The sequence below is a fragment of the Cervus elaphus genome, chromosome 4, assembly GCF_910594005.1.
Source record: "Cervus elaphus chromosome 4, mCerEla1.1, whole genome shotgun sequence".
NCBI classification, from domain to species: Eukaryota; Metazoa; Chordata; class Mammalia; order Artiodactyla; family Cervidae; genus Cervus; species Cervus elaphus.
In genome coordinates this window covers 36749366-36765899 of record NC_057818.1, presented here as the reverse complement: position 1 = coordinate 36765899, position 16534 = coordinate 36749366, and the positions used below count along the sequence as shown (strand labels likewise).

The window sequence follows — 16534 nt, the reverse complement described above, 5'->3', positions numbered from 1 at the left end:
ATAACTCCTTCACTAACTAACCAACTGCTACCTGTACCCTCCATTCACCACTAGTATTAATATTATCTGCTATGTTGAATATCTTTGGTCTATATGTGGAGTGGGGCTTCCTCATGGGCTCAGCAGTAAAAAATTGTCTCCTGCACTGCAGGAGACACAGGAGACCCTGGTTAGATCCCTGGGTCGGGAAGATCTCCTAGAGGAGGAAATGGCAACCCACTCCAGTATTCTTGCCTTGGAAATACCACCGACAGAGGAGCCTGGCAGGCTACAATCTAAAGGAATGCAAAGAATTGGATACAACTGAGCGACTGAGCACACTGTATTTGGAGTACCATCTCCCCCAACAAGATACTTGATAGCACAAGTTGTTAAATAATATTTCTATCTCCAAAATTACTGAGGACAGAATACTACATACAGTTGACTCTCAGTAAATATTACCTCAAAAGTAGTCAATTGAAAGAAAAAGAAGTTGAACTAGCTGGAGGTACTTTTAGCAAATACTTTCATATTGTCTCAACACCCTCTGTCCATCGGGAACATATGAATACTTATTATGCACAGGTATTTTTGTAATTCCTTCAGCAGTTGATATGATAAAAGAAAACAGCAGAAAGATTCACACAATATAACCTATTTGTGAAAATAAACAGGTTTTACCTATTTTACCAAATTATTCTTTTTCAGATAACAATGCTTGATTTCTCTTAAGCTAAAGAAGTACATGTAGTAACTCCACCACATACTGAGAGTTAGAGAGGGTCTTCCAAAAACGAAGTGTATGTGCTTTGCAACAGATGACTACTTCCAGACTATTTAACTTATTTAATCCCTGTTCTCTGTAATGTTCTAGATCGCTGAAGTTGCTAGACAAGCAACCTCTCCACTAATAAGTCAAAAATGTATTTTGCTGTTTAATTCTTCACTGTGGCAAAGTAGTATATATAGTTCGATACTACAGTTGAAGGCATCTGAAATTCAAATCCTAACTCTACCACTTAGGAGACTGGCATTGGGCAATTTCCAATGTACCTGAGCCTTGGTTCCTTCATCTGTAAAATGGAATACAAGTAATATCTATATCATGGAATTGTTGTGAGGATAAAAAGATCCATACTTAAATAGCACACTATAGGGGCTGACACTTAGCAGGCACTCAATTACTTTTTTTTTTCTCCTTTTTGCTCATACTTCTCGGCTTGTGGGATCTTAGTGCCCCCACCAAGGATTGACTCAGGCCCTCCACAGTGAAACCAGGGAGTCCTAACCACTGGACTGGCAGGGAATTCCCCCTACTAGCTTTCACTTGCCCCTAGTATGATATACTTACTGTTCCCTGACTTTTCTCAGTTTGGGGTGGAGGTGGGGGAATCTCAAAATCTGAGACTGGGAACATAACCTTCATGTACCTTACCTTCCTCACCCTACAAACCCCTTCCTCCAAATTATACTCTCTAATTTAAAGTAGGACCCTATTGCTTGTGTATCTTCCCCAAAGCTCCACAGAACAGCAGAAGCTCCATACTGAATAATCTGCCTTGGTCTGACAAGAGGGTTCGGTAGACTTTGGTTCTAAGTTCGTGTTCCACCTCTAATCTGACCATCTGATCTTGGTCAGGCTATTTATTCTCTTTGATGAGTCGGAGGTGTCCTCAGGAGTAAAAGGAGAGTGCCAGGCTACACCACTCCCAAGGTCCCTTCTGGTTCTAAACTGGGAAAGATTAAGAGTGACTGTAAATCCCTACCACATACTGTAAATCTCTAAATCCTCTCCCCAAAACGCAGTTCAAACGTCACTGCTTCCTTTCTCTGGACTCCTTGGCACTCTGTACCAATGTCCAGTGTCCACATCAGACCCTGGCTCTCAAGAAGCTGGCACCTCTCTGAGGAAGCTCTGGGAGACTCTGAGGCAGCTCTGGGAGATTCTCTGAGGCTGTGGTTGCAGTCCTCGCAGAGCTGCAGTGAGGACGGATGAAAACACGTACCCACGGTGCTTAACACAGTGCCTGGCCCAAGGGAACCGCTCGAGATACTTAGGCTAGTCTCAATATTCAACGGTTCCCATCCCTCCTTGAACCTCGGTTTCCTCAAGGGTAAAAATGACGCTGGACAGACCCTGCCCAAAGGCCCCAGGTGCAGCCCGGCGCCGAATTTCGTCCTCTCACCTCCCGGGCTCAGCAGCAGCTTCAACGCCTCCAAAATCTGCTCCAGACCACACTTTTCCAGAACCCTGCTGCAAGCGACCTGACTGATCGCCGCCATGACTGAAGAGCAAAGCGCTACTGGCGACCTGCGCATGCGCCTCAGCGGACCGGCGCCGCTGCCGGGTGGCGTGTGGCGGACGCACTAGGGGCGGGATCGGCTTGTCTGGGAACGCCCCCTTTGGGAAAAAATGTCATTCTCTCGCCACCTGTATTTCCCCGGGGTTCAGTTCAGTTCAGTTCAGTCGCTCAGTCGTGTCCGACTCTCTGCGACCCCATGAATCGCAGCACGCCAGGCCTCCCTGTCCACCACCAACTCCCAGAGTTTACTCAAACTCATGCCCATCGAGTCGGTGATGCCATCCAGCCATCTCATCCTCTGTCGCCCCCTTCTCCTCCTGCCCCCAATCCCTCCCAGCATCAGGGTCTTTTCCAATGAGTCAACTCTTCGCATGAGGTGGCCAAAGTATTGGAGTTTCCGCTTCAGCATCAGTCCTTCCAATGAACACCCAGGACTGATCTCCCCCAGGGTGGACTGGTTGGATCTCCTTGCAGTCCAAGGGACTCTCAAGAGTCTTCTCCAACACCACAGTTCAAAAGCATCAATTTTTCGGCGCTCAGCTTTCTTCACAGTCCAACTCTCACATCCATAAGTGACCACTGGAAAAACCATAGCCTTGACCAGACGGACCTTTGTTGGCAAAGTAATGTCTCTGCTTTTTAATATGTTATCTAGGTTGGTCATAACTTTCCTTCCAAGGAGTAAGCACCTTTTAATTTCATGTAGGGGAAGTAAAAATAGCGAACACAAGCTGTCAACGTGCACGATTTGAGAAACAAAACGTGATTTACTTCTGTATAAAGGATGAGAAGTATTTATAAAATAATATGAATTTTATTCAGTATGAAAACATTTCGTCACCGAAAACACTGAAGTAGTGAAGTAATCAGATGCTGCACCTTCTTATAATGAAGTTTGGTATGTAAAATAATATTCAAGTGTTGAATTTCTTCACTAGTGATATTTAAAAATAACTACTAAACACACACCAATTGCAAATAGCTGCAAATATTGTTCTTGATGATATGATTTCTTAAATGGACTAAGTACAGCTCCCAATAAAAGTTCTATCTTTGCTCTATTCACAGACATTCCTGGAAAATTCAGTGTTTGTTAAAATTGTGCCACATCAAAATTGTGTTAATATGTAAAACAGAATGGGTTGGAGATATATCATCAGTAACAGCTTTTCACTTACAGGAATCTTGGTGGGACATTCAAAATTCGTGTTGTCTGAAAGGCATGCTACAAATCCAGGACAATGTTTCTGAGGGCAAGACTAGCATGCCTGCCTCTCCTTTAGTTAAAAATCAGTAACCTCGCCTACCATTGTTACAACCGGCTCCAACACCCACTCTGTGAGACTGCTCCCAAGAGGTGTCCTGCTTCTCTCTGAGATCCCTTGGGTTGATGACTCCTCTTTAGTACTTAGCTGCTGAAAGCCTTGGGAAATGGGATGTGCTCCATATGCAAGACCATGCCACTGGGGGAAGAAATGGTTCATTTAACTCTCTCCTCAGTGAGCCAGGCCCCTTCCTAGTCACTCCCATTTCTCTGGACTCCAGCCCTATGCCATCAGCCATCACCTACTCTCTGAGGTAACAGGATCACTTCACGGGGCTACTTGGGGAGTCTAAGTGATACCGTTCTCAAGTATTTAGCAACGTCTGCCACAGAGGGGATGCTTAATGAATTGCACCTGATCTTCCTCATCCCTTCCTTAAATAAAACCTACTAAAACATCTTTAAATTGGAAACCACATTTTTCAAAAAATATTTATTTATTTGGCTGCACCAGGTCTTATTTGTGGCAGGTGGGATCTTTAGTTGCAGCATGTGGGATCTAGTTTCCTGACCGGGGGTCAAACTCAAGCCTCCTGCATTGGCAGCACAGAGTGTTAGCCACTGGAGCACCAGGGAAGCCCCAGCCTTGCTTCTTTCTACCCCTGCATGCAACCCACAATAGCTTGCCCCTGACAAAGAGATTTTATTGGTTTCACCACATGCCACATCACATGCCACACGGATGGATATCCTTCCACTAAATTGGCCTTAGAAACAGTTTCCCCTTCCCCCTATTCAGTCCCAACAGAATGACACAAAGTTCAGAAGCAGACATTTTAATATGAAGCTTCTCTCTCCATGTTTCGAATGAGCTTACCTACCATTTGTCTAACCTGGAATTGTGCGATCAAAATAAAAGAAGTTTGACAATGGTGTAACAAAATTCTTTAATAAAATTTATAAAAAAACAAATATTTAAGAATAATTTTTGCAGCTTGAATTGCTTTCCTTTTCCACTCCCAAAGAAAATACAAAATTATCTGCACCCACACACATATACACTCAAAACTATAGTGACATTCTCTGCGTAGAACTACATTAGAGTTTAAATTGCTGAAAAATCAAGACAGTTCTAAGAAGTGGTTGAGAGATGTTCCTTTTCTTCTAAAAACAGTTGATAGGTAGGGAAGTAATTTAGATAAAATCCTTGTCTATGGTTGTCAAAAGTTTCTTAAAAGATGCATTTCAACTAAAGGAAGATCCAAATTAATGTACTCCCTACCCTCACCTTCCTTTGCTAACACCCTTTCAGCGAGTGTTTTCTTCCTCTGCAAAGGAAAAACAAATTGGATTTGAAAAATATTCTCAAGTTTCATAGCTGGAATTTGGGGCAAATGTGTCCAGACCAGCTAGCATTTTCTATAAATATCAACAAAAGCAGGCTTGGGGATTCTGTGCTTTGGGTGCAAGGATCCTGGCAAGAAACACATGTTGAGATTCCTCTAGTTCAGAATTTCCAGGGGGTGGAGGTAGAGCCACCTCAACTGTCCTCAGCCTCAGTTGGCTCAATGACAATCGCCCCTGCCATCTCCAAGCCCATTTTTCACTTTTGCCCTCTGCTGTGCCCTCTTGCCAGCTTCTGTCTTTGGCTACAGACTTTAGGCACAATTCCAAGTCCTGGAATATATCACTCTTTTGTTTTAGAGAGAAATAAACATTAGAAGTCTAGTAGTGGGACTTCCCTGGTGGTCCAGTGGTTAAGAATCCTCAATTCCCCTGTTAAGGGATGCAGGTCTGATCCCTAGTTAGGGAACTAAGATTCTCCATGTCCTGCAGGGCGGTCAAAAAAAAAAAAAAAAAGGTTCAGTGGCACCTGAAACTCACTGCCTTTTCTGGCCCAGCCTCCCTATTTAGAACCAAAGTACCTTGTAATGATATTCACATGACCAACATCCTTACTCAGAACAAGTTAACTGAATAGATGCCCATTACAAGTTACGTACTCAGAAGATAAAAATGAAAAACCGTTAAGCCGTTAAGGTCTTAAGAGTACACAATACCCACTCAGTACATGGCCAGCCTAAGACATAATCCTCTTTCCCTAAAAGGGCCCAATAATGTCTGCACCGGAGAAATGTAATAGAATTCAGAAGGAGTAAGAGTGGATCTCAGAACACAGGACATCAGTGCAGTGATGGGAGGAACAAAAACACACAATTTATATATATATATATATATATACACATAATAGGGAAATTGACCCCTCCCCTTCCTTTTAAAAATGAGACAAAGCCCTTAAGGAAATCTGCAAGTTCCTAGCAGAATCTTCTGAGGCTGAAACCATTCTTTTGAAGTATTAAAATTTAGGGGTCTTTTGGACATCATCACCATGTCAAGAGCGATGAAAGGAAAAAGATTCAAGGAATAAGTATAAATCATTCTAGTACACAGATTAGATCTATAAAGTGGAAATCAGGACTATGCTATCACTGATCAGTCTCTTCTCCAGAAATGTATCCCAAGTGAAGGGAGCTGGCAAACAACCAGGAGTATGATTCCCGCATTTTCCATCACACGAGTGTAGGGACCCATCTCTCTTCCCGTCAGTCTTGAGTCCCTTAGTCATCCTCGCCACCTCCATACATGTCCGCCAGCTTCTTGAAGCGATTGCCCCATTCGTTCAGGTAGTCATAGTCCTGGTCCTGGTCTGACTCTGAGGAGTTCAGGGAGCTCAGACTAGCAGCTTCAGAACCACTTCCTTCATAATCAAACACCAGCAGAGAGTCATAGGGTGGGGCAGTGGGGTCAGTATCAGCTGCCTTCAGGTTCTAAAGAAGGAAGACAATAGGATCTTTTATTGAGAGGAATTGCACACCTGTCATCTTAAGCAAAATACCTTCTCTTGATGAATAAAGCAAAATGTACACAACACACAACAGTGCAGCCATCCTGCAGAACGCCAGGGCAATGAAGGCCAACAAAGTAAACTTAATACCGACGGGAACAGAAGATGGTCATTATGTATTTCTAATGAAAGGAGAAAGTATGTAGCAGAATGTTTCAAGTGGCAAATTATATGTAAGCAGAGGAGATGAGCACCAGCCAATCCAAATGGACAGAGACTAAAAACAGTCACACCAGGACAGTCTTGTGTGCGTGCTAAGTCGCTTCAGTCATGTCCGACTCTTTGCGACCCACTGGGCTCCTCTGTCCATGAGATTCTCTGTTCATAGGATTTGCATTCTTTTCTTTATATACATTTTCATAATTTATAATTTATATTTTTAAAATAGCAAACATTTTATTTTTGTAATTAACAAACAGCTACAAGCACAAATAAACATAAATGGAGGAAAAGACCTGATCCAGATGTATCTAAAGGGATGGTTTAAACTGGCCCTTCCTGTTTTCAGTTTTTCTAAGACCCATTGCTAGAATGGATCTGGCTTGGTCATGTCCAACATAGCGGTGCTTTTAGAGTCCCTGGTGATGACAACTTCCCCTCATTTAAGGCCAGTGGACCGTCAGACCAGTCCTGAAAATCATTCCAGTGACAGAGCAAGTAATCAGGTAACATAGTTTAAGGAAACAGATCCCACTGGTTCTTTTTATTATTTTATTATTTTTTTATTATTTATTATTTTCCCTGGTTCTTTGCTTAATCCCACCATTTCTTCCTCATCCTACCTGAAGCTAATTAACTTAAAGGTCCTGACCAATAACCTGTAGGATGAATTTCTTTCTTGCCTAACAGTTTGCTAGAAAGATTTTGGTCCTCTGCTCTGCCCTTCCTATGTCTTGAATGGAAAACAGACCCAAGGCCTGGAAGCGTGGCAGCCATCTTGTGGTCATGAGGCAAGAAGCATGAGAACAAGGATCTACATGCTTAGATCATGCAGCAGAAAGATAGAAAAGGCTGGTGCTCCATACTAGACTGCTTTACCTCAGTCTTCTATTTGCACACAGTATCATATTTATTTAAGCTTCTGGTATTTATAGCTGAATGCATTTCTGACATATACAGAAATTTAATATTACATCCCAGTGCAATGCAGGGAAAGAGACCCATTAGTGAAACCAAACTGAATCTACTTTGAATCTCTTTTTCCTTCCTAATTCTATTAAATCCTTTCAAACAATTCTCAGTTTTTCAGCATGGGCTTTGCAAATTCCCAAAGACTAATTCAAAGTGCTATTAGTTCTGAAATTTAGATGAGGCACAAATTAAAAAAAAAAAAAGGTGGGAAGAAGGGAGGTAGCTCACGGATCATGCAAGATGAAAACATGGTGAAGGAAAGAACCTAAAGACTTTTCACTTTTGACGCAATTGCTCCTCTCCAAGCTTACAGATGAGCTTGCTGTGCCTTGACTTTTGACTGTGCTTACTTACTTCATCAATAAAGTTTCCAATTTCATCAGGATTGGCGGGGCGGGGTCGGTACTGGGGCACACTCATGAGGGTTGGTGCCACGTCATTGCGAGTCACTTCAGGCCGAGCATCCAGGCCCCTATGTAATTGGCTCAAGTCAAAGTCCTTCAGAGAAAAAGGTAAAAAACAGGGTAAAGAGTAAAATAGAAACAGTCATAAACACAGGGTCATATATGGTTTACATATTACAGTACTGGATGAGGCCTAACTATCAGCTATATGATGTCTACAACCATGTACTAATGTAATCTGAAATGGCAGTTTTTTTTTTTTCCTGAAATGGTAGTTCTCAACCTATGAGTCTCCAAAACAGTACTGGAAGGAAATATAGCATAAAAGCCTTGTGAGGAACACTTGTGGGAAGAGATGGAGATTGTTTTAAGAACTTTTCAAAGGGTATGATTATTAGATTATTATTCAACAAATATTCACTCCTTTCCCACCATATCCTCTGTGAAAAGAACAGAAATTCAATTCTGTGGGGCTTTATCCTTTGACTTGCTTTGACCAACGGGACATTAAAACATGTGACAGAAGCAAAGGCTTTATGTGTACTTTGCCGGGACAAAGAAGGCAGGAATTACATGGAACTTATCTGAGTGCAAGAACATAAATGTTAACAATGTTTATTAATGATGATGGTTAATGACCACATCTATTTTCTTGGGTAAGGTCTTTTAAAAAAAAATACACAAAGTGACACAGAACTATTTTACTTGTCTGCCTTCTCCTAATCATTGCTTCCTCCAAATAAAGAGATTGCCATTAAGCTTTGTCCCATGGTTTTCAACACCCACCTGGTCTTCTTCTCCACCTCCTTCTTCATCATAGTAATACACATTGTCCCGGGTGTCATCTTCTGGGGGCAGTAAGGGCTCTTTGACCACCCTTCTCCTCCGAACAAGTAGCAGAAGCAGCAGAATAAGGACTGGAGTAGGGAAGAGAGAGATGAGAGCCACAAATCTGCAAGGCTGTAAGCAGCAGCCGGCACAGACCAGATAGACGGCTGTTAGGCAACTTACATGTCTTCACAGCCCTGAGGCTAATATATGCAGCACAACACAGTAGACAATTACATGTGACCTCAAGTGTGGTCTTTAACTGGACCTTAAACCCATTGGTCATTTCTCGAAATCTGGGGCAAAGTACTCCAGGAGCAGAAACAGTCCAGGTAAAGGCCTTGCAGCAGGAGCAAATTGGTGTGATTAAGGAAAGGCCAGGTCAGCGTGGTTGTAGCAGGGTCATGGGGGGAGAAAGAAGTTAGGGGGTGGGTGGTCAGCAGAGGGACCTCGTGCAGACCTCTGGAGGGACTATGGCTTTGTTTCTGAGTGAGTTAGAGCCATTGATGGTTTGTGACCAGGGCTGTGTCAGCCTCAAGGTGATCGATACATACATATTATTCTTATTCAGTTATTCGGGTGGGGCACAGACTATAAAATCACATAGCACACAATAAAAAAAAAAATTCAAAAAATTTAAAAATTAAAAATAAATGACAGCAAAAAAAATTACTTGGCATACTCTTTATCTTAAGATAAGCTTTAAAATATGTTAATTAATTTTCAAAGTTTTCACCTGCTCTTGGGCTATATACAGTTAACATTGTAGAAGTAAAAGGCTGGAGCACTCGCCAACAGTACTTACTCAGAAAAGCAAGGATGCCTCCGAGGATTCCCAGGATGGCGGGAACTTGCAATCCTGCTTCGGCATAAACTGTGGCCTTCCTGCAGTTGCTGACGATCCCATCACAGTCACACACGTGCACGTCAAGTGTGGTCACCTGGTCTTTGTTCTGGTTGTCTATGAGCTTGAGATTGATTTTGTGGTCACCCACCTCTAAGGTTTTCTTTGGCTTCAAAATCAGAGATTCACGTTCTGGAGGAAGCAACAAAAATGAGGGGACTGAGAGAGAAAAAGTTCATTCCAGACTAAAATGATTAAGGAACTAGAGACATTCCAAAACCGAGTGAAGATGACAACTATTTGAGCTACAGCTTAATGGGCAGCATGTCACAGACTCAGGTGGGAGAAACACAAAAGGACCTTTGGTTCAATGTCACAAATGTAGAAGGGACCAGGAAACACGCCTTAAAAGGGGTGACAAGTGGATACTGAGAAGGGAAATTCAGAAGGGCGGGGGAGAAGGGAAGCAGAGAGTCAGAGAAAAGTTTCCAAAATAAGAAAGACTCCGGTGCCCACCTTGGTCATTGTACTCAATGGTCCAGTTGACACTCGCCCCGTGTGTCAGTTCTGCTGTGAAGGGGGAGGTGTTCGGGGGGAGATCGGGATCAATGATGTTGATGATGTGAGGCTCGGGATTCCTCTGGCAGAAGTCCATGACCCGGGGTTCTGGTACGGGGCCATTGTCATTCACATCATCGAGGAACAGGAGCAGGGTGCCTGTCCCAGTGGCCGGCGGAGAACCTAGTACAGAGGAAATGACAGAGATCAGGATCACCAACGAATCCCTACTGCCTCCCATCAGACCAAATCCAAATCTTGTCCTGGCTCTTCAGGGCTACAGCACCAAACCCCAAGCTGCCCTCCAGAGCCACCCACCCTGCCGGTCCCCGGCCATCCTCAACTCCTGGATGGGCAGGCCTCTGACTTCCTTATTCCTCACTTTGGTAATAGTTACTCAAGTTATTCCTCACACCAAGGACTCCCGGTCTTCATACATAATTCATCCATTAAATTTATCCTCTCTATGCCAGGGTGGGAGGTGTGTAGGGAAGGGAAGGAATGAGATGAGCTTGGGATTAGCAGAGGCAAACTATTACATAGAGGATGGGTAAATAACAAAGTCCTACAGTATAGCACAGGGAGCTGTATTCAATATCCTATGGCAAATCATAATGGAAAAGAATATGAAAAAGAATATATATGTGTATAACTAAGTCACTCTCTGTACAGAAGAAATTAATACATTATATGTCAATTATACTTCAATGAAACTTAAAAAATATGTATTTTAAATCACTCTAAAAATTCCTCATCACAGGACTTCCCCAGGTGGTCCAGTGGCAAAGAATCTGCGCTCCCGATGCAGGGTTCACAGGTTCAATCCCTGGTCAGGGAACTAGATCCTGCATGCCACAATTAGAAACCAGCATGCCACAAGGAAGATTGAAGTGCCTACATGCAGAAACTAAGACCTGATGCAGCCAAATAAATTAAAGAAAAAAAAAATCCTCATCGCCCCCTACTCATTCACTTCTTCTGAACTTCTAAGGCTTTAGGGTCATTATCACAGAGTTGAGCCTTTTAAAATCACTGCAAATCAATTTTCAAATAAAATTTGGAGATTTGTACATATTTCTGTTTGTATTTCTTTCACATCCTGACATAGCATTTGGTAATACAAAAGGAAGGTCCTCAAGGAATTATAGGAGAAAAAAGCCCAGAGGAATGAATATATCTCAAATCCATAAATATCTATACCTGGGTGGCTGTAGTGATTTTTTTTTTAACCTCTTAAAAAAATTGTGAATTAAAGAAATTTACCATTTTAACCATTTTTAAAATGTACAGTTCAATAGTGTTGGTATAATCACATGTTGTGAAACAGCTCTCCATAACTTTATCTCACAAAACTGAATTCTGTACCCACTAAACAATTTCTAATTTCCCCTTCCAGTTCCTGGGAACCACCATTCTACTTTGTTTCTATGAATCTGACCACATTAATCTCTCATCTAAGTGGAATCACACAGTATTTGTCATTTTGTGACTTGTTTATTTCACTAAGCACAAAGTCCATTGGGGAGAGAGAGGGAAAGAGACTTAACCAGATGAACTAGCAGTTCTCTTTAACAGTAATTCTGCTTCTGAATATCTATCTGAGGGAAACACTTGCCTCCCAGAGGCATGTACAAGGATGTTTACTATCATTCACAGAAATAATGTAGAACTAGAAACAACTCTGGTGTTTTTTAATGTGTGAATGCTTAAATTATGCTATATCCACATAGGGCTTCCCTGGTAGCTCAGCTGGTAAAGAATCATCCACATAACATTTTACTGAAAAGAGACAGATTTACAGTGTGCCAAGATAGAGCTCTGTGTCTTCAAGGCATATGTTCAAGGGAAAAAATTAAACATGCATATGATAATGGGATTTTTTGTAATAAAAACAAAAATAGGCTATAAACCTGACAGTAGCTTTATAATAAACCATATTTCCATATGTATATAAATGTATTTGAATACAGAGAGTTTGGAAGGAGCCACGTTTCACTAATGGTGATGATAATACAAATAAATGACAGTCCTTACAGAGCACAGAATAGGTTAGCAGACACTCTCCCAAACACTTCTACGTAAATTTAACCTAGATAGGGCATCATCATTTTGTCAGATAAAAGAAGTAAGGGACATAAAAATTAGGTTCAAGTTCACACAGGTATTAAGCTTTCGTCCTAGGATCTAAGCCCAGGCCGTCTGGCTCCCATGGGGAGCGAGTGGTAAAAAGGAACTTCTGCTTGACCTAAATTCTGTGCACTTTGGACAATTACTTTGAGAATGCCTTAAGAATGAAAGAAAAAGAAAACTCATGCCTCCAAAAGGACAGGGGCAAGGAGGTAAGCTATTTAGGAGCGGGAGACGGCAAACACTCGATGGTAGGGGCATCCTCACCATTGTCAGTGGCTATAATGAGGGCCGTGTACGTGCTGTTCTTCACATGCTCGACATTCTCTCTGTCCAACTCAGCCCGAGTGGAAATGGCACCTGTGTCCGGATTAATCTCCAGCCAGTTGGCAGCGTCCCTCCAAATCCGATACCTGGAAAGACACAAGCTCTGGTTTAGAACAGGAACAGTGAACAGCAGATAGCTGAAGAAGGTGAAGGTTCCTCTTTGTTTGTTATACTTTGCTTCCCTATTTCATTTAAAAAAAAAAATCACATCTATAGAAATTCTACCAGAAAGGTTTGAGGACCATCCAGGTACCCTTCACCCAGATTCACTCATTGTCAGTATTTTGCTGTATACATAAGTGGATGCACATATAGACATAAATCCCTGTTTTGCTAAACCATTTGAGAATAAGTTGCAGACACCATGTTCCTTTACTGATGAATACTTCAGTTTGTTTTCTCCTAATAACAAAGGCATTCTCTTATATAATTTGATTTTCAATTTCAGGAAAACATCACTTCATACATGGTACATATTCAAACTGTCTGCTTCCTCAGAACTGTCCTTCATAGCATCCCCACTCACCCTTGCCCAATTCAGAATCTAATCCAGGATCAGACACGGCATTTAAATGTCAGATTTCTTTCTTTTCTTTTTAAACACTTTGCGGCTATGTTTTTCATTTTGTTTTTAATTTATTTACTTGGCTGCTCCAGGTCTTAGCTGTGGCACTTTCGTTGCCGTGCGTGGACTCTCCAGTTGTGGTGTGCAGGGTCGTTAGTTGTGGCATTTGGGCTTAGCCGCTCTGCATGTGCCAAGTAGGATCCCAACCTTAGTTTCCCAACCTGGAATTGAGCCCTGTTTCCTGCATTGCAAGGCTGATTCTTAACCACTGGACCACCAGGGAAGTCCCAGACATCAGATTTCTTTAGTCGTTCTCAGACCAGCCCCCAAACGGTACAGTAGTTCTCAACTGGTCACAATACGGCACCCAGCATCTCTGCCATGAGCATTTGGAGATCTGTGTGGACACAGTGTGGGGCACTATTGGCATTTAATGGGAGGTGCCAGGGAGGGTAAAGTTCCTTCTGGTATTACACAGTGAAAAATAAATAAATAAATAAAAACGCCAAGAAAATATTGTTAAGCAGCATCTTATTAAGAAAACCAGAATCAGAAGAAACATAAGCACGAGAAACTGATATACTGCCTAGTTACCTATCGGGGTCATGGAAAGGCTCAGAAAGGGAAATAAAGAAATTGAAAGAGGAAAGGGTCCTGGATAATCATGGACTTATCCTCAGGACCTAAGAAGTGCACAGCAATGAACTACATATACAGAGTGGTCTTTATTCCAGGAGTAAGGCTCTCTGCAAACATTATTAAGACTTGGTCCTTGAACTTCCCCCAAAAAGATGCTTTGAACATCTGTTTCGCTACCACAAGCTAAAATACCAACATAGCCTGGAGAACATAGAATCCCAGGCTTTACTAGCAAAACAAAAATCCTACAATATCACAATGTCACTAATACACCTAGCAAAAATAATAATTACTTAATAATGTCTATTCTATGTGCAAGTTTCTCTATTTGCCTCAAGGCTGCTTTTTATAGTTGGATTGCTTGAATCTGTCTTTAAGCATAGTCTACACATTACAGTTGGTTGATTTGTCTCTTAATTAATATCTTTAATCTATGGAAGATTAACACCCTCACCCTTCTGTCATTATTTGTTAAAGAAACTGGGTCCTTGGACATAGAGCTCCCATATTCTGTATTTGACTGACTGCTTCCTTGTGGCATTTAACTTGTTCATTCCCTGCACTGCATCTAAACCAGATCCTAAGTCTTGATTAGATTCTGTTTCAGCCTTTCTTGTCTCTCTCAAATATTTAAGTTGTACATGCTGTTGAATCACACTGAGTGGCACGTCGTATTGGACTGTCCTTGCTTTTTCAGTAGATGTTGAAATCTATCAGGAGGTTTGGATGATCCCAGCTGAGTTCCTCCATTAAAAACTTCTCATTATCCTTAATCCCATTGCTTCTAGCAGCCGTGAGGATCACTACCTGGAACCTTTACCTGGTCCATCCTGTACCGTGCACACTCACAGTTTAAAGGCATTTATGAGTCATTCCAATCAGGGTGCCAGGATAACCTCGCTTCCCAGGATAACCTCAACAGTTGAGGTTGCACTTGTTGTGAGGTTGCACTGAACTCTTCTTGTTCAGTTTATATATAATAAGTTACAAGCAATGATACTAGAACACAAACACCCCTCCCCTAAACATGAATATGCTCAGTTAATCACTACACCTGGCTCTACTCTGGATTTGCATAACTTTTTCTTAGTAGTTCAGAGCATTCTGACAGTTTCCTCTAAAGTAAATATTAACTGACAGGAATCTCTCTCTGAGAAGACATACTGATCAAGGTCTTTGTTATCCCTGGAAAACATGCCCTTGCTAACAAGACCCAGATGTGCCACGCTTGGATTTGTGCTTATAGTCTTCCCCTTGTGCTTCCAACATTGTCACACTGGAGCACCAAGCATGCAATCAGACCCAGCCCTCAAAAGAAGAAAAAGGTTCTTTTTCGTACATGGCCACAAGGGTATTGCTGTAGGTTGATTTGTCTGTGTGTTTTCAGCATCTGTGGCTGTGATTTACATTACAGAGGTATCTTCCAAGTTAGAGGAAAAAAGAAACAGTAAGCTACTTTCAACACAATGCCATGTGTATAACTGAAAACCACATTCCTGTTATACTTTGTGAGAGAAGCACAGTAAATCTACAATGGCTGACTATGGAGGAAATGGAAAAGGTGTGGGAAATGGGGGCAAAAGGCGGAAGAAAAAAAAAAGTCAGGGACTTCTCCTTGGTGGTTCAGTGGTTAAGAATCCGCCTTCCAATGCAAGTGACACAGTTCGATCCCTGGTTGGGGAACTAAGATCCCACAGGCTGTGGGGCAACTAAGTCCATGCACCCCAACTAGAGAAGCCCACACAACGCAGTGAAAGATTCCACATATGACATATACATATGACTGAGTCCCTTCACTGTTCACCTGAAGCTATCATGACACTGTTCATCGGCTATACCCCAATACAAAATAAAAAGTTCAAAAAAAAAAAAAAAAGACTCCACATGTGCAACAAAGATCCTGTGCGTTGCAACTAAGACCTGAGGCAGCCAAATAAATATTTAATAAATAAGCAAGCAAGTCAAACAAGATAAAGGTCTTACACAGGCCAACGATGATAAAATGCCATGAACAAAATAGTTTGTACACATACATACGCACACACCCAGTTGCTCCAAGTCCATGGAAAGCCCCTCACACTTACGTGATCTTCTGTTCCATAAATGTGTCTGGCTCCCGGGCGGTATAGGATGTGATCTCCAGGCCCACGCCAAAGTCCTCGGGCACTTCCACTCTCTTTTGAGGAGGTACAAAGATGGGGGCTTCATTCACATCTATCACGTCCACAGTGACGGTGGCCGTGGAAGTGGGGAGAGTGACTTCAAAGGGGGCCACATTTGTCACTGCCACGTACAGGATGTACTGCTGCTTGGCCTCAAAATCCAAGCCCTAAGGAACAGAAAAACCAAGTTTAAAAAAATACATTCTATGTTACAAAAAAAAAACCACATACACATTCAATCCTTTCTGATAATCAATATATCAGTGGTTCTGAAATCTGGCTGTAGTAAGAATTAACTTGAGGGACTTCCCTGCTGATTCAGTGGCAAAGGCTCTCTCTGGGCTTCCAGTGCAGGGGGGCCTCGGTTCAATCCCTGATTAGAGAATGAGATCCCACATGCCACAGCTAAGACCCAGCACAGCCAAATAAATAAAAAAATTTTTATAAAGGAAAAGAATTAACTTGAAAACTTTTTTTGGGGGGGGGCCATGCAGC

At 42.1% G+C, this 16534-nt stretch overlaps 2 protein-coding genes across 4 annotated transcripts in view; both read right to left on the bottom strand.

The window, feature by feature from the left end:
* Positions 1 to 2277, bottom strand: part of TANGO6 (transport and golgi organization 6 homolog) — a 174280-nt gene extending 172003 nt beyond the window's left edge. Inside the window, exon 1 of one of the 2 annotated variants that reach the window (XM_043898918.1) lies at positions 2169 to 2277. In XM_043898918.1, the coding sequence (XP_043754853.1) occupies positions 2169 to 2265 (97 nt within the window). In that variant the 5' untranslated portion in view covers positions 2266 to 2277. The remainder of the gene's footprint in view (positions 1 to 2168) is intronic. The other variant, XM_043898919.1, reaches the window with a different exon arrangement.
* Positions 2278 to 4479: 2202 nt separating this feature from the next.
* Positions 4480 to 16534, bottom strand: part of CDH1 (cadherin 1) — a 71408-nt gene continuing 59353 nt past the window's right edge. For both annotated transcript variants that reach the window (XM_043898915.1, XM_043898917.1), the window contains 7 exons: positions 15962 to 16206; positions 12614 to 12759; positions 10178 to 10402; positions 9623 to 9853; positions 8776 to 8906; positions 7940 to 8083; positions 4480 to 6377 (listed from right to left, as the gene is read on the bottom strand). In XM_043898915.1, the coding sequence (XP_043754850.1) occupies positions 6168 to 6377; positions 7940 to 8083; positions 8776 to 8906; positions 9623 to 9853; positions 10178 to 10402; positions 12614 to 12759; positions 15962 to 16206 (1332 nt within the window). In that variant the 3' untranslated portion in view covers positions 4480 to 6167. The remainder of the gene's footprint in view (positions 6378 to 7939; positions 8084 to 8775; positions 8907 to 9622; positions 9854 to 10177; positions 10403 to 12613; positions 12760 to 15961; positions 16207 to 16534) is intronic.